Source organism: Lemur catta, chromosome 12, assembly GCF_020740605.2.
Source record: "Lemur catta isolate mLemCat1 chromosome 12, mLemCat1.pri, whole genome shotgun sequence".
Taxonomy (NCBI): domain Eukaryota; kingdom Metazoa; phylum Chordata; class Mammalia; order Primates; family Lemuridae; genus Lemur; species Lemur catta.
In genome coordinates, this window is record NC_059139.1 from 50,171,065 (window position 1) to 50,197,019 (window position 25,955).

Here is a 25,955-nt window from a genome sequence, read left to right on the forward strand (position 1 = left end):
CTTCTGCTTGGAGAAAAAAGGAAAAACCTGTGTTAAGAAAATATTTAAATACAATATTGTCTGCCAGTGTGATGGCTAATTGTTTTGATCTTAGGAGTCATGGCTACAACTAGTCCTTTTATTTCTGAGTAATGTTGAGATTAATTTAGGAGCTGCTGGAAATGAATGTGTAGATGGTACTTACCTTCTCATTTTTGTCTTTTTCTAGGTACATGGACTATATCGCACAACAGGTGCTAGTTTTGAGAAGGCCCAACAAGAATTTGCAACAGGTGTAATGTCCAACAAAACTGTCCAGACTGCAGCTGCAAATGCAGCTTCAACTGCAGCAACTAGTGCAGCTCAGAATGCTTTCAAGGGTAACCAAATTTAGAGAATCTTTAAACAATACACTGTTACCTTTTGACTGTATTTTTTTCTCCAGTTACTGTATATTCTACAGATATTTTTATGTTCAAAACACACAGTACACACAGCATGGATATTTCCTGTTCACTTGTGCATGGGCTAAAATCAGAAAAACTTCCTTATTACTTAAGAGTTTCTTAATATTTCAGTGCCCCTTGCAGAAAAAAAATTACATGCTAAATAAATATTCTCCATATTTTTTGGGGGATGATGTTCAGTGAATTGTTTCAGTAGTGACACACTGAAATTAATATGGTACTTATGATTAAAAATACATTTAATACTAACTGCAGTAGTTCTTTCAAGGATCTTTAGAGACAAGGATTACACATTGGAACAGTGAAGCTATGTTTCATTCTTTTTTCTCTATTTATATTGAAACAAATAGGCCAGCAGACACATAAGGATTTTTAAATTGGCTTGCTTTTAGCAGTTTCAGTCACCAGTGAAGAGCCTGTGTGCATTTTGTAGTAGATAATGTAAATTTTATCTTCTTTTTATTTTCTTTTTTTAGAGTAGTTGATATTTTGATAACAATCTCTGATCTTGCATGAGTACCACATTTCTTAAAACAGTATTTGGGGCTCTGTACTGCTTATGGTTGTAGGATTCAGGAGTTCATGGAATCATAGAAATGATTTTATGTAATAGTTTCTTTTAAATTAGAATTTATTGGGGTACAATATGAGAATTTAATATAATATGCAGTGCATTATCCAAAACAGATGGTAGTTAACTGATGCAATAGAATGTAGTGGTAATAATTCCTTTTTTTTCCTTAATTTTTGGCATTCATATAGTAAAATTTTACTATATGGAAACTTTGGTATATTCTTGTGGCTACTCTTTTTAATTGAACTGAGATTGTATTTGACAGCTCTTTTTGGAGATGTGTGTATATGTGATTTTTAATAGAGGTTAAAAGACTAGCTTAACCCTTGTCTAAAAAGAACGTACAGTGTTTAAGGGATTTTTCTTTTAGCCTTTCATCTCGAATAATATTAAAAATAAAAAGACCCTGGCATTTTTCATGTACTTGAATCCCTAATACACCTAAGTCTTTCATTTTTTGAGACAGACTGAATACATCTAAAATTTTCAGCAATAGAAAAAAATAAAACATGTAACTTGCACTAAGCAAGAAAATACAAATACAGTTAAATGCATTAATTATGATAATCACATTACAGTTACTATGTAGCACAGAACTTTGTTCTTATATTGGGATCAAACTTAGAATTGATTTTAGTATTGATTAAATGACTCAAAGGCATTTGTAAGTCATGCTATTGTGTTTTGGAAGTCTGTAGCTAATTTAAGATTGCAGAATGATGGGCAGTGATTACTTGATTTTAAGTAAGGATTATATTATTTGAGACTGTAAATCATTTTTAAAAAAAAATAATATGGGCATATGGACATAAATGGTTAAATCACTTCCATTCTCCCCAAATCTGGAGTTAAAATAAGTTTCATGTGGGGGGTTGGATGCCAAGTTCTCACTATTTATGAAGCTTAGCATGTTACTAGGTAACACAGATCTATCCAGATGGTGTTTACATTTTGATTTATTTGGGACCTTATTAAAATTAAATATACTGGGGGAAGATATTTCTTTTTTTCTTCAGAGTATGCATTTAAAGCTGTTTTTGTGAATATTTCTGATCAGTGATAATCTCCACTTACATTCTAAACCAACCAAGCCAGTTCAAGTTTTTCAGAGCCTTGTAGTCATAATTGAAAATCTATTTCATCATGTGCTTTACTGAGTGTGGATTTTACACACATCCAAAACATGAACCACAAAATACAAGAGCACTTAAATCCACCATTAACTTATATCCCAAGCCCATTTTTGTTTTTCTTTAAATTACAAATAAAAGATATATTACAGACATTTGACAAATACTGAGATGACTTTCCTTCAGAATTGGATTGTTTCTCTCTATTATGTAGAAATCCCCAAAGGTAGCACTATTCAATAGCAAAGAATAATTATAACCCACAGTATTTTTTTTCTGTGGATGGGGAAAATGTTTTAAAATCCAGTTATTTGGGTTAATACAAGTTTAAGAGAGAAAATTATGTTTTTTAAAAACATGAGTGTGCATTAAAATTATGGCAATGCCTACAGTTTCATCAGGTATGAAAGGAGCTTTAAATTCTTACATTCATTATTAACAATAATCAGTAAATATTTACATTTTCACTCAGCAAAAGATTGGCATTTGTTAGTGTTTTATATTTAATACTAAAATTACAGTCCTGAATGGTCTTCACATAGTAGGTATCACGTCATTTTTCAGTTTGCAATATTAAACGTGGCTATTTTATTTCAAGCCAAAGTTTGAACACTGGAAAATCATTGCTCGGTGATTTGTAATTTGGGACTTGGATTATTTATCTGAGGATGTTTGTATATTTTGTCAGTGATATTGCACTGCCATCATGGTGACTGTCATGGTTCTATATAAATGCTCTCCATCTGTCCCTCTAATGTTGCATGTTTTCAGTGGGTTGGAAGTTTTGTATATTTATTGTATTATCACAGAGTGTCATAAAATAAAATGCTGTTTACTGAATGTTTGTTTGTATAATTTTAAGAACTACATTAGCAATACAGAAGCAGAAATTATGTTGAGGGTTTATGGTATATAGAAATTTCACATTTGATTTTTATAAACCTATGTATAATTCTATCATTTGCTAAACATAATATAAAAGACAATTAAAAACTCTCAGCAACATAAAACAATTTTTCTGTCGCATTAGATCTTTATAGGTAGTGGAACATTAGCTTCATCCATATTAAATATTTTGACCACTTTAAGGTCAAAATACAGACTGTCAAGAAGTTAAATTCAAAATGGAAAACCTGTTTTATGGCTCTGATGTTTCATTGTGGGTTAAAAATAGATGCTTGTGTACTAGTACTGTATTGATTTCATTGAACTTACGTTCCATTTCCTAACCTTGCTACTACTACCTGTTGCTGTTTTATGTACTGATAAAAGTACCTCTTTGTGTATTATTGAAGTTTTCACTTGGTTAGCTAAAGAAGATGTAAAAATATAATCTAAAATAATGTTCATAGTGACTCTTTTGAGAAATACATGTTAAAATAGAAACAATATTTTTTACTTTCTGAGTGTTATCTAAAAAATGTGAGTTTGGAGTTTTATACCTCATTTACTAGGAAAATATCTAATTCTATAATTCATGTGGAGGTAATGTATGGTTTGCATTTTAAGGAGATTTATGTTGTTAGATTTATTAGTTGTTTGTGTAAATCATTTGTAATAGCATAATGCTTTGTACTTATCTGAAAAAACTTAGTATCTAATTTTGTATTTGTTGGTAAAAATCTGTGGTTAGCATGACTTTATATATGGAATTTGTTGCATTTGGGGCATTTTTTTCCTGCTTATGTATAGCTTAGAATTACCATGACTGTCATATACCATTTTACTATATCTCCTTTTTTTTTTTTTTCTTTAAAGATGAAATAAGAGTTGTTTTGTTTTGTTTTGTTTTTTGTTTTTGAGACAGAGTCTCACTCTGTTGCCCGGGCTAGAGTGCCGTGGTGTCAGCCTAGCTCACAGCAACCTCAAACTCCTGGGCTCAAGCAATCCTATTGCCTCAGCCTCCCAAGTAGCTGGGACTACAGGCATGCGCCACTATGCCCAGCTAATTTTTTCTATATGTATATTTTTAGTGTCCAGCTGATGATTTCTTTCTGTTTATGTAGAGACGGGGTCTCGCTCTTACTCAGGCTGGTCTCGAACTTCGGAGCTCAAACGATCCACCAGCCTCAGCCTCCCAGAGTGCTAGGATTACAGGCATGAGCCACCGTGCCCGGCCAAGAGTAATTAATTTAAAAATAATTGAGGATGGTTAAAAATAGCACCTTACCCTGATAGATTTTCAAGTATGATAATATAAATTTATTTAGAGTAAAATAATATGTTTTAAAACATTAGAATTGAGGCCAGGTGTGGTGGCTCATGCCTGTAATCCTAGCACTCTGGGAGGCTGAGGCAGGAGGATCACTTAAGCCCAGGAGTTTGAGGGTTCAGTGAGCTATGATGACACCACCGCACTGTAGCCTGGACTACAGAGTGAAACTGTCTCCAAACAAACAAAAAACATTAGAGTTGTTTTAAAAACTTTTTTATTCAACTAAAAAGTTGTATCTCAGTGGTTAAGTATCATGGAAAGTGAAGTATTTCCACTAGAATTTTAGGGCACATTTATAAAACAGCATGCTTGTTGTTTTGGTGGGTATTTTTAAACCTTATTTTAAAGGTTTATCACAGTATATAGAAAGAGAATATAGAGAGCTGGAAAGAAATCAGCAGACACTTTCTGAGCCAGGTATTGCCACTCGTCTGTTCTATTATATATAGGCAGATCTCTAATTAAAAATTCTGAGAACACAGGGAAAGACTGTTCTCCAGTTTTCTCACCCTTCCTGTGGATTTTATATTGACAGTTTAACTTTGTGGTGTGCACTCTTCACGTTTGCAGTTAGCAAGGGAATATGGGAGCCACCGTGTGGAAACGCAGTGAGTGTTACATTTTGTGTTTATCCAAATCGTGAGTAATTTCTCAGCTCATATCTGACTTGACATGGCTGATGGTGTAGCTAAAACTCCCAACACTCAAACCCATTTTATCTTTTTTCTAATAGGGACAGAAAATAGTTAATCTCCTTCTATCTAGTAATTTTTAGTAATGTACTTGTATGACTGAATATTCTATACATTAAATAGTTCTATGTTTTAGAATCATACATGCAAATTTTAAACTCTTTAGTTATTTCGGTATGTACTTAATTGTAATCCTAGAATTTTGTGTGATTCTCAAGATTAATCATGATTTTTTGTAGTTGTTACTGTTGACAATTTGTAGTATTATTCAGGTATTTTGGGGATAGGAGGGAAAACACTAAAAATCAGTAATACATTATCTGGTGATTACAGTGGTTTCTACAATAGTCTAGTCTCCTATACAAAAACTGACCCCACTGGGCAAATACATCCCTCAAACTTTTTTTCTAGTATGAAAGCGATGTATATCTATGATAGAACAATTAAAAAATACAGGAAGTAATAAATGAGAAAATAAAAACAAATTCTTAATTCTATCACCTAGGGATACCTCTGGTAATATTTTATTGTATTTTCTTCCATTCTTTTTTTATGCATGTATATATTTTATAGAGTTAAGGGATACATAAGCAATATGGATTTTTAAAAATCCTGTTTTCCCCTCACTTAGCATATCATAATGACCTGATAGTTTGTTTTAAAAAATAACTTTTTTAGTTTATAAAAATAATATATATTTCAGTATAATTTATAGAAAATATTTACAAGCAAAAGAAGTTAACTGAAATTGCTCATAATTTTTATACCCATGAATAATTTCTATTAAAATCTAGTTTGTATCTTTCTGTTTTTCTAGGAAGACAACTTTCTAATATTAAAAAATGAGATTATCCTGTACATCCTTCTAGTAGATTCTTTAGGGATGTTTACCTAGTTCTCACAAGCCCCATTTCTTTGGGACCCTGAAAACCACATTGGTACTGGATGTCATTTAGCCACAGTGAATTCATGCGTGGCTCATCAGATTTTTATTCTGCGTGTAGATGTGTCCAGAACTGTACTTTTCCAGAATTGGGATAGATTGAGTAGCCATGTTCTGCCATGAGGAAGGAATCACCAAGAAAGCTGGTCTGCAATGAAAGTGAAAAATGAAGCAGGCGTGCAAGGAGACGTAGAAAGGAGGACACAGAAAGGTCTTAACAGCTTTCCATTTCCTATGTGAGGCCCTACTGCTCACTCTCATCTCACCTCATGATCCTCGTGATACTTACTCTCTTCTCTCTGAGCTATCTTGAAGTGGTTTCCTGTTACATTCAACTGGAAATCTTAACTAAGACACTGGTTTATCTTTTTTCACTTATGATATAAATATATCAAACTTTTCATATTTCTGAATATATTGCTATAACATTTGCTGTATAGCTACCATTATATGTTTGTATCATAAAGTCTTGTTCCTTTAGCTTCTGATTTTCAGGGGCTTTTTATTATAAATAATTTATCAAGGAATATATTAAATTTAGGGGCTCAGGCTTTTGTTCTTTTGTTAATACAAATTGCTGGGTCAAAGGGTGTGCATATTTTTTTTTAAAAGAACTTTGATGTGCGTTGCCAGATTGCTCTCCAGAAAAATTTCTATCAATTTATGCCTCCATTAGCAATGTACAAAAGAGCCTCTTTTTCCATATGCTAGCCAACATTAAATGTTCCTTTTCTAAAGTCTTTTATACCAGTAGGTTTTGACAAATAATCAGGAGGTCTGTTTTCTGTGCTTTCTGGTTTCCCGTAGCTTGTGGTCTCACCTAATGCTACCTGTTTATTTTTTGGTTTTGCTAAACAGCAGTAACTGTATATCCTGCATCCACAGAGAAATCTTCCACTTCCTGAAAGCTCTAAGGTAAAGATGATTAGCTGAATGCTTTATTGTAACAAGATGGAAAAAGAAATGGTGGCCTAAGGTAGCCAATCCACCAAGTCTCTAGGTAAAATTTGATTGGTTTTGACAGCAGGTTATGTTACCCTTCATGAAATTTTTAAAAGCAACTCAAAATGATACTAGTCTGGATGGACAGAGGATGCTTTTAGTTTTCTTCTAATAGTAACTTTTACTTACTGAGGACTTACTGTATACCAGAGACTACACTTAATGCATTATTTACAGCACCTTAATCCTCACACCAAGTCTGTTATGTCACAGGAAGTTCTAGGAAATTACCCCAAGGTCACTCAGTGAGTGGTAGTGGTGAAGGGCTGGAGAGAGAGGTAGTGAGAATAACCAGCTGCCCTGACTCCTGCCAAGTGTGGGGCTGCTTCTGTCACACAGTGCCACCTCTTTCCGGTTCTGTGTTCCCTTCCATCCTTCCACGTTTCCGGTAATTCATGTCCATCCTTTTAAGGACAACGGGCACTAGAAAAAGTATTGATGACCAAGAAAAATTTACAACATGTATTTCTGAAGTGTCCAGACCAAGGGCTAGCTAGCTCTACCTCCTGTGGAGCGGGGCCTGTTGGAGAGCAGGTGCCTGCTGCCTGCTCTTCAACGGTATTAACTTACCGAATTGCCTCTGGCATTTGTGTTTGGAGAAACAGTTGAGGACAAATCCTTATTTAATTATTGTGTTAAGTGTGCTGCTTATGTGATCACACAGAGATACTGGTCTTGCCAAGGAGTTTGTATTGGCCACTTTCTCACCCTGAACATTCAAGGAAGAAGAAAATAACATTAGCTGTTTGGGAGTGTTGCCTTTGGTTGTCAAATCTGTATTTGCTTTTCCACTTAACAGTTTTCTAACCTGGGGCACATTACTTAACCTCACTTACGTGACAGTTAACTTATCTATAAAATGAGGTTAATAATAGTTTCTACCTCATAGGGTTTTGATGAATCAGTGAATTATGTGAGGGGCTTAGCATAGTATCTGCACATAGAATGTACACAATAACTAAAACTTACCCATCTGTCCATGTGTATTGACTCCCGAATCTGTGACTCTAACCTGGTCTCCCCACGGTATATTTCAGCTGCACACAGGACTTCTCCATTGGCAACCTAAGCTGAACCTTCCCACCTTCACTGTCCTTGCTCCTTCTGGATTCTTCATCTTGGTGATAGCATCGCTCTCCATCCAGTGCCTACACTAAATACCTGGCAGTCATCCTAGACTTGATTCCTTCTCCCACCACTTCTCATCAGTGACCCATCTGTTCTTTCTCTGTAACATCTGTCTAATTCATCCCACTGATTGCCCCACTGTCCCTGCCTTAATTCAGGCTTTATTCTCTCGTGAATAAAATTATAGTGGTTTCCTCCAAACATAGGCACTTTGTGGGCTGCCTCCCTGTAGGTGTTAGGTTTTTCAGGATGTTTGGCTATAAAAAGCTGAAGAGCTGCTAATAGCTTTGTGTTATTTGATTGGCTTTTCTTTCTCCTGCAGTTTTGGCTTCACTGCCTCCTCTTATTTGTGCTTTCATTTACATCCTGTGCACCTAAGCAAAATTAGCAGTCATGTCTTGAAGACTTATCTTGGAGAACTCTGCAGGGTAAGGAGAGGAAGCTGCAAGGAAGAAGATAGTAGTAGAGGCAGCAGTGGGATGGCCCTGCCAAATGACTAAGCTGCTGGTGAGTCTCTAAAATGCAGTTACTGGTTCTTGCTGCTTTGAAGCATAGTCCAAAGTTTGCTTTAGTGCCCTTATCCTTCAGTGTCTGAGGGTTGAAAAAGGTATAGAATTATTTGAAACTACTGAAATAATACTCACATAAAGGAAATGTCCAGGGTAGTAAAGACTCTGAAGTGGTTCTTTGGTTAAGCAAAGGGGATCTAGGAGTAAGCTGAATGCAACGTGTCCCAGATCAGTTGTGGAAAGCTGACCCAGAAGCAAACTGCTAGCAGGTGAGAAGCACACAGAGGACTCCCCAGAAAGGACTCTGCTGAAATGTAAGCCAGAGTTCTGTCTCTTCTGTGTTAACTTCTGAGAAATTATAGGACAGCCCGAAAAGCAACTGACTTTTCCTCAATTTGCTTGGGTTATTCAGATCATGGTGTGTTTGGAAAATATTTTAGTGATTTAGGTAATTATTTCAGCTTTTAATTATAATTTTTATTAGAAATCTGGCAAGTGTCAGGTATATTTAGAAACCAAAACATAAATATAGTTTCAACTGTCACAGGCCCTAGGTCAGGGGGAGGCAACAGCCATTTTTGCTTATTCTGTCAGATAATAAGTGGTTCAAGGGACTTGGGGAGTTGAAAGTTTACAAAAAGTGTATTTAGTGTCATGTTTGAGTTTATAAGTTAGAATTCTACCTATGACGGACGGGTGAGGCTTTTTATGGGCAGGATTACCCTCAGGAAATGTGGATGTGGAGTGGCCCCATAGGATTGGCTTTTTTTACTCCTAATATTTTTGTTGGAAGAGGAGAATTTGTCTTTCAGTTAACTTTCTTTTGTCATTGTGCTATTTCTTTGTAAAGTTTTTTTAATAGTTTGAAGTATTTTCATAGCTTTAAGATACATTCATTGTACTTGAGAGGTTTTTTCCTGTTTATAATAGTATGTTGGTGCTTCTCCAAGGAAGACATATCTTGAAGTCAAAGATAACCTGGAGTAGGGATATATGTTGCTAGTGAATGGAACAGTTGAAAATATCTAAGTATCTTTGTTCCTGTCATCAACATTACATATTATTTGTTGTTTAAAATAAATTTTGACATAAGTATTTTTTAGATCAAATTATACGCATCATATTGAAGCCAGTATACTCAGACCTGAAAGAATGAATTTGCAAAATCTGGTTTAATTCAGATTTGGGGAGGGGAGCACATTGTGAAAATACATATGCACAGGAACCTAATCAATGCTAGACAAACAATGTATTAGTTTACAATATAACAGGATAACCACAAATTTAAAGGCTCAAATTGAGTCCATCAGCTGTAAATACAATTTCATATTTGGCTCAAGTGGCTATTGAATATCAAGTGGTGCCAAGTTCCTCCAAAGCACCTAATGACCCCCCCAGCCTTGGAAGGAGTTTCACCACAGTCTCGGAAGAAATCCCAGTCACGCCTTTAATTCTTTTGGCGCTTGGGAGTCATTGCTACCCAAATAGAAATGCAGGCGACGGATTTCCCATGGCCACATGGTATTGCACAGAGAGGTCTGTTCTAAGCCAGACTCTTATAGCTAAGGTGTGAGATTAGCCCTTAAATAGTGGTCTAGCATTAACATGGTCTATAAAAGCATGTTAAGAAATAGCTCCTTTGTGATTATGTACCAGCTACTAGTTATCACATGAACAGAAAAGGCAACATGGCAGCTTCACATTTCACATAAAAGACTAGCATTAACTGGGCCTGGCTTGTTGCTGGCTTAACTTTCACGTAAATCTAGTGATTATTGTAATTTAGACCCAGGAGAAAATGATTGTATACCAGTCTTTTCTTCACATAAGATTTGTGTAGCATTAAATTGTTACGGGTTAATGACTAGGCCATGAAGGCAAAAATGTGTAACTCTCCTTTGCCAAAACAGAAACATCCCTGTTTTGACTCCTGTCCAGTTTCAAAAAAAAAAAAAAAAAAACCCTACATACACGTTTGTTATTGCACATCTTTCTCACGAACTTGTGTATGTATAATAGACATATATCTTAAATATGCTACACATAAAAAGACTATGGCACTTTACAGAATACATGTTTAACAAAGATCATTACACCACAGATGTCTGAAAACTATACAAGAACACACAACATAACTTTGTTGAGTTAGCACACAGGTTTAAAGAATCCACAGAATCTAAGGCAAATATTTCTGCCTCAGAGTTTGTTGAGAAGCCCAGCCCATCACGAAACTTTAAGCATAAATGCAGGCAAAATAAATACGACTTTTCTGGTAGTAGTAATGGTCCTATTTATTAGAAAAATAAGTGTGGGTCAACAATCTAATTATTTTTAACATTTCTTTCTAGCACATCCCTCATACTCAGTGGTTTTTAAACAGCCGTGTAGAAGAGTGGTCTAGACTAGCATGATGCGTGACTTTTGATGGTCCTTTCACCCCAAAGCCTAAAGAAGTGAAGGTTTAAAAGGCCCAACATTACCCTTTTACTCAAGTCTCTGCTAGAGCAATTTGATCTGTTACTAAGTCAGTGTTTAGGTAGTTTTTAGTGGCTTGGGGTTTTGCGTGTGCGCATGTGTTTTTTTGTCTTCTGTAGCATTCAAATTAATGAAATAAAAATTGTCAAGTGACTTTATTTTGGCCAAGAGTGGTCACATTCTCATTTGTGACTGTTTCCAGGTTGATGTAGGGGTTCACCACCACCTCAGTGAAAGAGCAGATGATGGACGTGCTTGGAGGATCCTTTGGGCTTAAATTGCAAATTTAGTATTAGAATGTCGATTCTCAATCTTGTAAAGAAAGAATGAATCTTCGGATGAAAAATTTGACTAAGATTTTGCCTGATGAAGGGAATTGCTTTTAATTATTGTCAAGGTATGAAAAAGTTACTGTGGTGGCACAGACTTGATTAGAACATTATGAATGCACAAACAGGGACAGGAGCCTGGTCTGGTGCTTCCCGGAGCCTGTTGAAGACACCTGCTACGAGGATACCTGTTCTCTCTCCAAAAGAAGTCCCAGGAGTTCAAGAATGGTAAACTCATTAAGGTCTGGTGGTTCTACACTCCCACCCTGCTTGCTCTTAATTTGTGAGATATGATGGTTTCTGGTATAGACCAAAGGTGAAAATGTAGTAAAACTATAGTGGCCTCATTCCATCTATACATAATAAAGCAGTTACTTGTTCTGCACCAAGGTAGGGTTTTAGACTCTCACAGCTTGAACATGATTCACTGGGGGCAAGGTTGTAAAATCTGAGTCAGGGTTGTACACCTGGTGGTACTTCGCACACCCTACCTTGCCCATAGAAGGTGCTTAGTAATTATTTGTTAAATTTTCAAAACAAAGCCCTCAAGTGAGCAGACTTATACTTTTAATCCCCAGAAATCTGGCAGGTCTACCTCACTTAAGTTGCTAAGCAGTGTTTCTATATCATTCTGCAATTCTGAAGCTCACATAATGACAGACTAGATGATTTCTGGCTACTGCATACCATCTTCCTGAATAAAGCTCCTGAATCCTTTATAATAGTGGTATTTGATTCTTTTTGTAAACAGGTGTAGGCAGGTACACTATGACCTCGGTCTAGCTCCTGTTTTTGCATTTACTTTGACTCTGCTTTCCTGGGAATAAAGTCTTTGATGCAACTCTTTAGCTGCATCTACTTAACTCCTATGACTAGCTCCTTTTTTCCTGCTAAGAATGCCATTCTGCTACTGATGAGGTTGGAAATAACAGCCGACTACCGCATGGTTACCAAATAGGGAGGAAAGATCTCCCTACTGCAAGTGCCAAAATTCTGGCAAGTCTTCCCAGTGACCGTCTGAATGAGCCCCAGCTGGCTTGGAGACCTCTGTCCCTGGAAGGAGGAAACAGTGAGGTTTCCTTTGGCAGTCAAAGCACAACCCTATGAGAAAACACGTGGTCTCCCATAGAAGAGGAGCCTGGCTGGTACGAGGGAAGAGGAAAGAATTTGTCTTCACTAGTAAGATTATGTACTTTTGTTCTAATATGATCGTATAGGTCCTTATTTTTTCTTTGCTCAAATTTTTAAAATGTTATAGTGATAGTTCATGTGATCCGCCCTACCCTGGAATTCAGCCTAGATTAAGTTTCACAGCAGGATTCCACACCGTCCCTGCTGACGTCTTTGGTCACCCAAGCAAGAGCTAGGGTCTTGAGGTTCCCTTTAGCACACAGCATGTGTGTAGTTTTCCATTCATCTCCAACTGAGACAACTTGAAAGGACTAAGAGGGAAACATCAACACCAACCCAAAACCTCATTCTGAGGCAGAGATGCCCCAGACAAGCAGCCCTGGGGCAGAAACACCCTGCAAATAGGGCCAGCAGTGTCTCCCGCTACCAGAGACACGGCTGCCTTAATAATTTCCATCATTACCTTCATTGAGCCTTGGGGGGGATGTGGAGTCTCACAGAACTTGGCAACTACATGTCAGGGTTTATGTACTGTTTGTTTTCATGTTCCATCCTTTATAATTTGCACTGCAGTCCTCATGTCCAGTAACTTTGCTTAGCCGGATGTTGCCTCTCATTGGTCCTGGTAAGGCCTGGGACTGTGGAACGGGGCTTTGGTAGCTAAAGGCTAGTTCTCCACTTGATTCCAGTGATGAACCTGGAGGTGGACTGTTTCACGAGATTACTCAAGGAAGAAAATGCCATTAGTGTCTCTTCCAAGCTAAAGGAGGCAGATCAGGTTTTTCCCCTCTTCAATTTCTTCCTGTACTTTGTCACTGGAGGTTGCAATTTCTGCTTGTGCGGAGAAGACAGCACAGATGAAGGTGAGGACTGTGCCCCCGATGGCAGTATAAAAGGCCCAGCCCAAGGAGCAGTCTCCAGGTTTGTAGGCAGACGCATAATGTCCACAGTAGTCTATGGCCTTCTGACAGCCCCAGCCAGCAGGGTAGAGTATCAAACCAAGGATAAGGAATAGACCTGCAGGACAAAAGAGAAAACATTAAAACCCCCATGGCACTACAACAAAGTCCAGATCTGTTGCAACCGTTACTTGATTTGCTTGCTTTGGGCAATGGTATCTGTTTTACAATAAAAGTGTTAGGACTGTTTCGTGCAACCAATCTGACCTAGTCAAGAAATATTATGGTATTAGAAATATTTTCAGCTACTTTTGTACATGTTGGAATGTGAATCCACTTATAATTGCTCTTCTAGAAAAGCAAATTAAATTGTTACTATTTCTTCCCACAGGGCTTACTGCAATGAGTATTTCCCTTTTGGTCCAAGGCAGATGCTGGCAAACTATGGCCCTCCAGCCAAATGTGGCTTTATAAATAAAGTTTTATTGGAACACCAGCTGTGGCCATTCCTTTATGGATGCCCCTGACTGCTTTTGTGCTGGGACAGCAGTAGTTGCCACAGACCCGCAAAACCTGGAATATTTAACATCTGGCCATTTACAGAGAGTTGGCCAACCTCTGGTCTCAGGGGATTCACACAGAACCATCTGATGTCAACCTGGTTAAATGCAAGAAACAGAGGCCATGAAGGAGCCCAGATCTTAGCCTGATGGTTAGTGCTTTAAATAAGCCCAGGAGGAGTCTGTTTGCAGGGATTCAACACCAACCAATGCCTAGGGCTGGAGATGTCTGTATTTAAATACGTGGTTAGAAACAAATTCCAAAAGCATCCAAACAGAAAATTCTTAGGAAGTTTAAGTGAACTCAGCCCTGAGGGGACACTAATAAGCGTTGCTTCCATTCTGGTGACCTTACCACCCTATCATACTGCACATCCATTTTTCAGTTCCTCACAGCTTAACTGGAATGCGCCAATTGAGTTATTTTTCTGCCTGGCCCCACCAGGGCTAGGACGAGGGTGAGGTGAGGAGCTGTTCACTGACTCTCAGGTCTCATGTCAGCCCTGTGCTTGCCTCATCCTGGCTGCCAGGCTCCTCCTCAAAAGGACAGGCAACCTAGGGTCCCCAAATTTTACCCAACAAAACTTTCTTGGTAGAAGATTTTTTATAAAAGCCTTTATTTTACCTGCAGATGCCACAAGAGGAGGATGGCTTCATTCTGTGTGGAAGGAAAAAGCTTTTCTCTGAAAAATGACACCTACATAATCAAGATTGCCAAATCATAACCAAACAGTCTTGCCTTTTTAGATACCTTGAACTAGCAATTCTATCCTTATGAATTAATCTTGGCTTTAGTTCTGTTTCTTTTCCCACCTTGACTGAAATTCTCTGGGTTTACCACACCAAAGCTTCTGAGTCATTCACAGCAACTTCCCCACAAAGAAAACATGACTAATTTTGTGGTAGTATGAGGTCGGAAGGAAGGTTGGGCACAGATGGCAACTTTCCTAGCTGTCTTCCTCCTGTGGTGTTTGGTTCACTACCAGAGCGTTTGGGGGTCTCATTGTACCCCCTTCATCCCATCAGGCTACTCAGATGGCCTCGAGGGACTTTTTAGCAGGGGTAGATTAGAGGGAATCCATTCAGATGCTGTCTGAAGATGGGTGACTCACAGAAGTCCTTCTGACCCTGCGCCCTCTATTTCTCTGTAGGTCTGAGTGGCTGGAGCAGGGGGACAGGGAGCAGTTGGCAGGGACTGGGGGCCAGTTCCCCCAGGCTAAGGCCGCCATTGGAGACTGTTGGTCCTCCAGAATCTGGAAGGTCCCAAACCAGCAATCTCGGCTTGGAAAGGCTACAACTCATGTAGCAGAAAAGCCCCTATAGTCTAGTGTGAGGCTGGAACTCAAACCAGCAATGTGGGGGACCACGGCAGACTCACTAAATTATTAATAAGAGGTGAATCAGTTAATCACTGAGAGGTTTGAATCCAGGCTCTGCCCTCTGTGAGCTGAGAGACCTTAGAAAAGGTTTTTACCTTAAGTATGATTCCTCACCTGTAAAATGGACTAATCCTTAACTCACAAGGTGGCTATGAATTTTAAAGTCTGTGAAGAGTACTTTGTACCTTTCGAACAAAACTGGAAACAGACAGTAGCCGCCCTCTGCAGACCCCCTCCCATATCATATATAAGCACGAGCAGTTTAAAGTTTACCAAGTAAGAATAAATCTGTTTGTTTTGAGATGGGGTCTTTCTACATTGCCGAGGTCAAGAGTTCAAATTATTTCAGGTTTTCAAACAGCCATTGACTCATTTAGGAATACAGCAGGGGACTACCAAGCTGTCAAACATCCATTCCCCTTCTAACAGTTCTCTGAACGCACCACCCCCCCTCCCGGTGTTGGTTCTATCAGGTTTGCCCTGTGACCTCGGAGGTCTGGGCTGTAGCACAATGCTGAGAGCCTAGCCCTGCCACCACTGCCACCCCCACGCCCCATGGTCCCTCCCCCAGGACAAGCACCTCCCGCAAAGCGAGTGACTTGCCTCCTGTATCTCAGCCCTATTCTGGGACCGGCTCAGACAGCACTCCAGGCTTAGGAGGGGGTGACAGCTTCAGAAAGTACTAGATTAAAGGAAATGACAGGGAACTTTGGGCAGTTTATTGTGTGTCCCAATTGCCTAGAACAATGTGGGGCATGTAACATGCTCTTTGTAAATATTTACTGATTGAACGGACGAATGAAAAGATAGGAGGATGTGATTATGGTACATTTTTAAATGAAGCCACTGTGGAAAGTTCTTGCCAAGTTTTGGAAATGGCTGCAGGAAAAACTTTGGTCAGTAACATGAATCCCAGGGGTCCGTGACTCTGGCCAACAGAACAGCAGCCTCGCCGTTACTACCGCAACCCTGCAGGGACCAAACCACGGGACCGCTCAGTTACACGGCTGCCCGAAATGGAAGCCGCCTTCCTGCCTGCAGAAAGTGGTTGTTGGGAGAGTACCCAGGAAAAGGTAGTAAGTCGATTAAATGTAATACATTTTCATTTATCTAGAGACCAGCCTTAGTTTAGCCTCAAAACCCTGAGATTGTTTCCACCTCCGCCTGGCTGCGGCGGGGACAGCTGCGGAGACGGCTGCCCTGCGGGAACGGGCCAGGCCGCGGCTGCAGGGGAGCAGCGACGTGACAGTGAGAGACACGGGGGAACGAGGGATGAGGGACCACAGCAGTGTACGGAAGAGGCCGGTGACATCCAGAAGCCGCATGAGCCTGGACAGGGGAGAGACGAATGGCAGAGGTGCCAGCACCGCAAGCAGCAGGTACAGAACTGTCCCACAGCCCAGGAAGATGCCGCTTCTATCGGCAGCCCCGAGGACAACGTCACAGATCAACCTCTGGGGCCGGGCTCTGTTTCTGTTTGCAGGAGGAGAATAACGTGCTCAGCTATGGAAGTCTGGGACCATCTCTCTCGGTCACGGGTACCACGACTGACACGCAGGGTGCTACACCCCCCTACGCATGCTCGGTAAGGCTGATCGGGATGCCTCTCTTCTCCGTCTAAATTTTTATTTTTCCAAGTCATCTTCCACGCTGACAGGAGTCATTTTGGCAATCCCTAATAAGTCTCTGTAGGTCACCAATTGTTACGTGGGACGTTTTCCCTTTCACACTTTCCCAAGGGAAAGCGTCAGACCCTATGAGGGCTGTGCTTTGGGGAGGACACACCACAGCAGACCCGGTCCAGTTCCCCATCCGCTGAATCTGCCATCACGCTCGTCCCTTCCCCAAAGACCACAGTGTGAACCTGCTTATTTCTCACGTGCAGGGACTTTGGACACTGCAGAAACGATCCTCTAGGCTCCCTACATTCTATTTTAGAAGGGAGAGACACACATGATACAATTAAGATGGAATTTCATGGGTAAAAACTAAATAAAAGTTACGAGTAAATGGTTAACCAACTCTCTGGAAAACTATCCAGGATACTGATAGTAAAAAACAGAAGTCTCGCTGTGACAGAACATGCGTTTGTACCATTATAAACCAGCCTTGCCCCACAGCCCGCGGGAGGCCTGAGCTCCCATCCACCGTGAACTTGCAGACAGTGGGCCTGAGGGCTGTTCTCTCTTTCCTGATTCCTCCGACTCTGCCCCGTCCCAGATCCACCCTGGTGCCCGTCACACGGTCCTGCACACACAGTGTCTGCTGCCCAACTTCATGTCATTTCTGATCCCCATTTCCTTTCTAGTCTTTACTTCCTCCCCGGAAGAACCTTCTAGAGAGGTCTTCCATGGTAAAAATGGTAGATTCCAAATAAAGATATTGAGTTGAAGCTATAAAATGCTCCCCCAATGTTATATATTCACAACTGATACTTTAAAGTGGGAAGTTTGTACCAGTGAGTAGAACTTTTTAATAATCACAAAGATAACTGTCGTAATGACAATGGCAGCGTTAATGCCTACTGAGTACTCCATGTCAGGCACCAGTTTGGCACTTTAACTCATTTAGTCCTGAGAGCAATCCTGTGAGGCTGGCACTATTAATACCGTTTGACAGACGAGGACACTGAGACACGGAGGGCTCAGTAGGGTTACATGGCTCATCAACAGCAGGGCTGGGACGCAAACCCAGAGAATATGGCTCCCGAGCCCACTTCCTGGGCCCTCATATGCTGGACTGCTGTGCCCCTGCAGACCACAGACTAACTTCCAGACAAAAGCATCTTTGCCCTGAAGAGGGGAGACTGGGAGGTACTCAGACACTGGCTTAGCTCTATCTCTGAGAGGTTGGAGAGCAGATGATAAAGGCCAGTTATCAGTGAGTAACCTCAGGAGTGGGCTGGGAGGGGAGCACTGCACCAAGATAAAGGGTCACCTATTGTCAAGCGGGTTGGTTTGCTCACCCTGTGGCAAGACAACAACAAGATAACAGAAGTTCCATCCACATCTTCTCTTCCATCCCAATCTAAGCATCACCAACCTCCTTTCTGAAGTACAGATGCCACTTTGGAATGGCTGCCCTTGGCCAACGCTACTTCTAGAAAGAAAATCTAGTGAACAGATCAGAACAATTTAAGGTTCACTATGATGTATTTTTGTGCAGGAACACCGGTGTGAGCAAAAAACTGCAAACAAAGCATGAAACCCATTGGACCAGAGGCAGGGAAAATCTAAGCAATATAATCAGCTTACAGCTTCATTTTTGTCCCTGCAATCCTGTATGCTTGGGAACCATTAGCATTTGCACATCCACCTCGAACAATAATGCTATCCACAGGATGATCCACAAAAAAACCCACATATACTACCATGTCCTTTCTAGGACAGCCATCTGTTGCCAATGAGACCAAATCCAGGACTGAGAATGTCTCAGACAGCCCTAGATCTCTCCTTGTTTGGCCATCTCACCTTCTCCAAATAGCCTTCTTTAATTCACAGAATGGAGCTGATGGTCTTTGTCTTTCCTGATTGCTTCCTACCCTTGAATCCTTGCACCATTCCCTGTGTACAGAGGGTTTTAGTCAATCCTGTGTCACTGAGAAACCTGCTTGTGTCTATGTCTACATGCAGGGAATGTCGCTCTCAATCTTGGGCATCTGGCTCTGGTGAAATCTTGCTTATGACAACTGCAGAGACAGCAGGAGGGAGGCCCAAGAGCTCTTCCATCTGCCCAAGAAGAGTTCTGGTTCTGTGACCACCCACCCCCCCCCAAACCCAAAAGCTAATTAGTAATGGTATTCAAGCTTGCCTGACTTCCACAGATGCCAGGGTGGGCCACTATCTTCAGTACCAAAACTTCAGTTACCCATTTCCAATCAAGGGTATTTGAGTAATTCTTATAAATAAAAGTAATATAACAAAGTATGAGTTATAACATGGATCAAGAATTTCTGCCCAAGAATTATCAGTTTTGGCTAATCTATACTTTTGAAATTACTTTGCCCATAAAGGTTTTTCAATTTTTCAATGAAAATTTAGTCTAACACCCAAGCAGAATTCTGTTTTAGAGACTGTCTGTTCTGAAATAATTCTTATTAGTTCTTTAGATGATGGCTCCATCAATTATTTATGCTTTAACTGTGTGGGGGGCAGAGTCCCTGTGAGGACTGAGACTTAGCAGCATGCAGTAACTCCTTTACTCTTTTTCCCAAACACCTGTATATTTACAGCTGCACCAGCACAGACTAATCAGCACAGCACCGTGATGCTACCTTTGCTGAGCACCTACGATGGATGTAGCCGGCCCTATTCTGAACACTAGAGATGTAACTGTGAAAAGACACCATTCAAACCCTTTCGGGGCTTGGTTATATTCTAAAACAGTGGTTCCCACGTTTCTGGACTTCACACAGTTGGTACAATAGCCAGAAAATTGTTAGGTCCATATTTTCATTTTGCTTATATAAGGACACTTAACCATTATTTTCTCTCATCATCATTTAATAAAATAAAGAATATTTTAACACAAGAAGGGTGAAGGATGTACACTGAAAATAAAGGACAGTTCTTTAAATTAACTATCTTTAGATCAATGAAATCTTACTACGCTGTCCTCATCTTTCTCGTTTTTGCTGTGGACTGGCGGAAACCTTAGCACAGAGAGAACAAGCTCTCATTCAAAGGTAGCAACTTCTGGTCAAGGGGCCCTTCCTGAGGGGTCGGGGTGGGGAGTGCAGTGGCGCAATCACAGCTCACTGCAGCCTTGGACAACTGGGCTCGAGGAATCCTCCTGCCTTAGCCTCCCAGGTAGCCAGGACCACAGGCGTGCACCACTGTGCCCAGCTTTTTGCCTCTCACTTTAAAGTTTCAAGCATTTATAGACAAGCTAGACAGGGCCCAACTTTGACATTTAGAAACTCTGCTTTGATGGCCAGATAAGGAACTAGATGTCAAAGCGTTCATGGTAATGAAAAGAGTTTGTTGATGACCACAGTGTCTTTATACAGCAGATTGTATCTACATGTCAGCTTAGCACATGACCGATAATAATGTCAGAGGTTTTTAACTGGTAAGATTTTCAGAGGAAAAGAAGAAGAAAAGGGAAAGAGCTGGTTATTTGCAAATGTCAATAATCTTTTCAAAAGCTTGTATTAATGCTTATGCCATCTCCCCAGAGGGATATAGGATATCCATTTTCTACTAAAAACACTCCCATGGTATTATAATTGGCAAGAAAAATACTCTCCAGGGCAGAGAAAGGATGACAGAGCAACATAAACAGAACTCTTTGGAAGATAATCAGATTGTATTTGTCATAAAAAGACCTTACAACCAAGGCCCCCAAAGGAAGTTTCTGTTACAATTACTCAAATTAATGGCCATCAATTAAGAATTGTCTGATGCCCTTAGGACATGTGGAGAAACAATTTATAAGAAAGATGCAGTTTCTCTAATTGGTGAAGCCTCCCTAAGTCCTTCTCAGCAATGACTCCTCTCTACATGCAAATTACTTCCTGCTGGCAGTTTTTAAAGCCTTAACTCTGAAATCCTTGAAATGCATCTCAACAAACTAATTCAGCCGATGAAGCTTTACTTCCCATTCAGGGTGAGAAGCTGTTTGTTAAGCTGCTTATCTGCAACTGGAAGAACTTTATGAAACATTTTCTCCATAAATTGTTCACCCGACGCAAAGGATTACAAAAGACAGAGCTCCTGTTTGACTATAACCAAAATACACTGACATCTCAAAATAAGCTACTAAAGTAAATAAAATGCAAAATGCAGTGTGTAACAGAGTTAAAGATACTTTTTAAAAAGCTTGCTGAGCTATAAAATTTCTAGGACAATAAATAAATTTATTGCCTGCTGAGATCTTTGGGTGCAGATAATGTTAATTCCTACATCAAAACCAGGTGACATCTTTTCAACACTAGGTCCCTGAGGTTGGCCTCTATCAGTCTGAACACACGGCCATTCTGCATTTTGATTTGAAATTACTTAGTGTTCTGCACATATATTTGTATTGATTCTTATTTTCATTTTCTCAATATGTGTATTTTTAAATTTAGTCTGTACTGGGGGCTGTCTTTAAAAAAAATAAAGATTGCTGGCCATTTAATAAAGCTACAGGGAAGACCATATATAATAAATGAACCCATAAATATGGCTGATATAGCACAGGTCTTCATAGGAGATGCACATTATTTCTGAAGTGGCTTTACAGCTTACAAGAACAGCACCTTTGCATTAAGCTCTTAAAACAGGACGTCTGGACTGCTCATGTAAATATTCAGAGCCATGCTTAAGCAATTATTTGCTAATGTAATTTGAACATAGATCATCTATGGCTCCATGATAATTTATGTCTACAATTAAGTGGTTGCCATGGCAAACTGCTTTCCACGTTTTATTTGTATATCAATTGCTGTATCTCAATGTTAAGAGTTTGGAATTTTCTTCTAGGCTTTCCAACTGATTCTTTAAAAGTAGACCCCCGTCTCTAGATTTACTCAAATGAATGCTTGGTCCACTTGCTTTTAGGCAATCGTTTTTACTGTAATGATATAGTTGAGTTCTTTGTTTCCTTTATATATGATGATGTAGGTTTTGTTTTTTGTTTTTTGTTTTTCTTTTTGGCTTCTCTAGGATACAGTTTCTGAAATGACTCTGATACAGCTTGGGAGCAGAAGCTCAAGAAATTGTAGAGCTGAGTCTACAGGTCTTTGCACATAGTCGGCATCCAGTAAAAGCTCCAATTCTAGCCTGCCTTACAACATTTCTGCATTTTTCACTTTTTGCCAGGTGGCTGCTAAAGGTTGTCAATGTGTCTTATCAGTTGGTTTTCTTAAACGGCTTCGGACATGGAACTGGACCTGACTGTGGGGGAGGCATCTTCTGTCTGGAGAGCCAGAAATCAGGAGTCTCCTTTTGGTCCCCAGTAGCCACCACCAGGAGGGGACAGCAGGGGGTGCTCCTCCTCCTTTTCTCATGCCCCTTCTTGGAGGACACTTTGAAGTTGGGCAACCAAGGTCATACTACCTTCTCGGAGAAAGCTGGGGGCATTTTTCAGGTGTAAAATCCCGGGCAGGGCTCTGTGAGAGCCAGGAATCTCTGCCTGTCTGTCCCTGAGCTTCCCAGGCCCCTGCTCGCTCTTCTCCTCTCAGCGGCTGGCCTGGCGGCTCTGGCCTGGGAGCAAATGGGTAGGGCCCGGGATGAGTCAAAAGGGAGGCTGGGGCTGGGTTGGGTTGTGGTCATCACCTGATGCTTAAGGTTATCTGTCACCCTGTGAAAAAAAGCAATGAAAATACCAAGTCCTGAACAGCGCTTGTGATGCATTTCGTGTGCCCACCTGTACTTCCACACACACACACAGGTTATGACAAAAGCAATTCCACAAGCAACAAAGGCAAAACCCCGCCACTTGTCTTCTCTCAGATTCTTCTCCTTTCATTCCTTTTTCTTTTTCCATACTGACTTCCTTCACCCTCAATCATTGCTCACTTACAAGAAAACCGAGCCTGCCCAAGCCAGGCCCTCAGCCACCACAGCAAACAGCAGTTCCCACGGCCACACCCTCCACCCGGCCCTGCAGAGGCAGAGTTCAGCCCCACAGCCGTGGATCTGGTCAGACTGGCTGGGGCCGCTGGCTGAGGCAATCCTGATAGACTGGGACCCACACAGACAGACGGACGGACGGACGGACGGACGGACGGAGGGCTGGAGGGAGTCGAGAGCGTGAGAGCCGGCCAGACTCACAGCAGCGAACACGCACACGAGGGCAGACTGGAAGACAGCAGGCAGCCAGGCCCGGCGGCCCATGTGCTAGTCCGGCCCTCGTGGCAATCCCAGTGGAATAGGCCCAGCCAGCACGAGCGAGCCAAATCCTGAGCTCATTTTAATGGCTTCTGTCCCAATCCTGAGTCACTGGGGATTCCATGGACTCCTAAGAGAGCCCTACATGCATTTCCCAAAACAAACTGCTTGATGCTGTCATGGAAAACCTGGATCTTTGCATTCTACGGTTTCACTATGGATTACATCCAGGTCACAACCTAAGGAAGACAGCTGGCAAAAAAAACAGCCCTGCTGGCGGATTACCCAGTTTTTGTAATGAATCCCAGAGGGATACGAACTGATGTGTGTTTCTGGCTCTGCCAAGTCCTGGACAAGTTCTCACCTAGTGAAGACCAATCAGCCTGTGATTTATTTTGCCAGGGGAATCCGAGCAGCCACCTGCAATCAAGACTCCACTGCTGGGAGCTGCCTCCAGAAGGCGACGGGATGAAGGCTGTTTGTGTCAGGCGGAAGGGGAGGGGGGTGAAGGAGGTCTTTGTTTCCTTGTCGATTCAATTGCTATCTTCTGCTTTTTTAAAAAAATGATCTGAGGACACGCCTGGTCATACCAAAGCCACAGGACTGCTCTGCACCCTGCAGCCCCAACACAGGCAGGCTATTACGGGACCAGGGAATGGCCCCATACAATGCATTTATGTTTGATTTGAACAGAACAAGGTCAATACTAAAAGCTACAAAAGATATCCCTAATTCCTTAGAACTGCAGTCCCCAACCCCCAGGCCATGGCCCGGTACTGGTCTGTGGCCTGTTAGGAAAACAGGGCAGAGCACCACCTCCTGGGCTCCACCTCCCCATCTTCCATAGAAAAATTGTCTTCCATGAAACCAGCCCCTGAAGCTGAAAAGGTTGGGGACCCCTGCCTTAGAATACCACAATTCTGGAAAACAAAAAATACACTAAAACTGGCTAAGAAAGCAGAAATACTTTAATTATTATTATTAGCTGCTATTTATTATTTATTGTGTATCAAGCACGGTGCTTAAGCCTTTCTCATATTCTTATATTATCTAATTTAACCCTCAAAACAACCCCAAGGCATATAAGATTATTATATCCATTTTACAAATGAGAAAACTAAGGACTTAGAGAAGTGAGGTAAATTGGTCAATGTTTCCCAGCCACTTTTAAGTGAAGCTTGAACTCTAATTACTGTCAGGAGTGAGCGCTAAACACCAAGGACATCTGTGCAGAAGTACTTAGAATGGGTGCCACCATCAGGCCAGGCCTTAAAGGCAAATCCTGCTATCAGGGTTAACTACCAGGCAATAACTATTTTATTTTATTTTTTTTAAGTTAATCCAGAGTTTGAGATAGCCGATTCTTTCACATTCAACTTCTAAAATCAAAATATCAGGATTTTGATGATTTATGTTGTATTTTTATAGATAATGAGAGCTATACAAGCCTGTGGCCTATTTAGTCTTTAAAATTAAGTGTAGCAAAGGAATATGCTTATAATATCTTGTAATATTTCATCCAGTTACATTTCACAAAAATGTCATTTTTGCCAAAATGCGAGCTATAAGAACACACACAGCCGAGTGTACTGCTAAAGAATCCTCCTGTTGCTCTGGCGGCAGCCTCCTTTCTCACCATTTGTCTCAACATGGAAGAGATCCAGGGCTGTGTGAGACGGCTATGGGGGAAGACAAGACTGACGCTCACAGCTGCAACCAGTCCCAGGCTGGGGCTGGCCAGATGCTATCACAGATTGGCCGACGGGAGAGAAAGCGAGCCAGCTGCTTCGGACGGACGCTGGTGTGGCAACCTTCTCAGCCAGAGGTTTAAGGAGCATGGCTGCCGCTGCCACTGGCTTAAAGTGCGCGGTGTAGACCTCCATTAGGGAGAAAGACTCCCAAGCATTCCTGGCAGATGTGAGCCCTGAACACGCAAAGGATGGCCTATCCCGTGTTTCTCATGATTTCCTCCCTGTGGGGTGCTTCTGGGCTGGAAGGAGAACAGAAACCACTTCTTTACTGTATCTTACTGCTTAGCCTTAGATTAATGGCTCCTAGACAGCAGTCACACTGAGCAGGAACCTCTGCCTCCTGCCAATGAAAAATTTTTAGTAATTTCAGAATTTCTGAGATGCTGCATAGGTCCTAGGGGTGGTGAGAAGGTTAAGGTTTCCTTTAGAAAGCCCACACTTTTGGAAGAGACTGATGACCAGCAGACTAGCCCCTCAGGGGTATTCCTGCTTCCTCCTTTTCAACCTTCTTCCCAGAGGCCTTATGCAGAGAGAAAAAGAGAAAAGTCAGAAAAATCTCACCAGAGTGTACAAATAATACCTAAAATATATACTGATCTTTGTGCAAAAATGAATACTCTTGCCATTTATGTGATGCACACAAGAGCATCAAAAGATTTGTTGGACTAATCTGCATTCTTCAAGATGGAATTCACTGAACACCTCATTAAAACTGCATGCAAATCATCCTGAAGGACGCCTATGCTTTGCTCCTGAATACCTATAAAAGACAGGCTTGGTGTTACGGCCCAAGGTGTCCCACTCCTTGTAGTAAATGGCCACTGATTTACTAGAAGGCAGTTAGATCACCACCAACTTTCTCAGGTGAAAAGCACTCCTAGAGGTGACAAGCCAGGAGTCTCACCTGCACACTAGCATATTGATCAAACCCACAATAAAGGCATGAAATTATCAAGCATGTGCGAATACACCACAGTG

General features: G+C 40.9%; 2 protein-coding genes across 5 annotated transcripts in view; one reads left to right on the forward strand and one right to left on the reverse strand.

The window, feature by feature from the left end:
* Positions 1–2,990, forward strand: part of SCAMP1 (secretory carrier membrane protein 1) — an 80,581-nt gene extending 77,591 nt beyond the window's left edge. Inside the window, exon 9 of the mRNA XM_045565638.1 lies at positions 209–2,990. Coding sequence (XP_045421594.1) covers positions 209–373 — 165 coding nt within the window. The 3' untranslated portion in view covers positions 374–2,990. The remainder of the gene's footprint in view (positions 1–208) is intronic.
* Positions 2,991–11,514: 8,524 nt separating this feature from the next.
* The window catches only part of LHFPL2 (LHFPL tetraspan subfamily member 2), a 144,105-nt gene continuing 129,664 nt past the window's right edge, over positions 11,515–25,955 (reverse strand). For all 4 annotated transcript variants that reach the window (XM_045566175.1, XM_045566177.1, XM_045566176.1 and 1 more), the window contains one exon: positions 11,515–13,591. In XM_045566175.1, the coding sequence (XP_045422131.1) occupies positions 13,335–13,591 (257 nt within the window). In that variant the 3' untranslated portion in view covers positions 11,515–13,334. The remainder of the gene's footprint in view (positions 13,592–25,955) is intronic.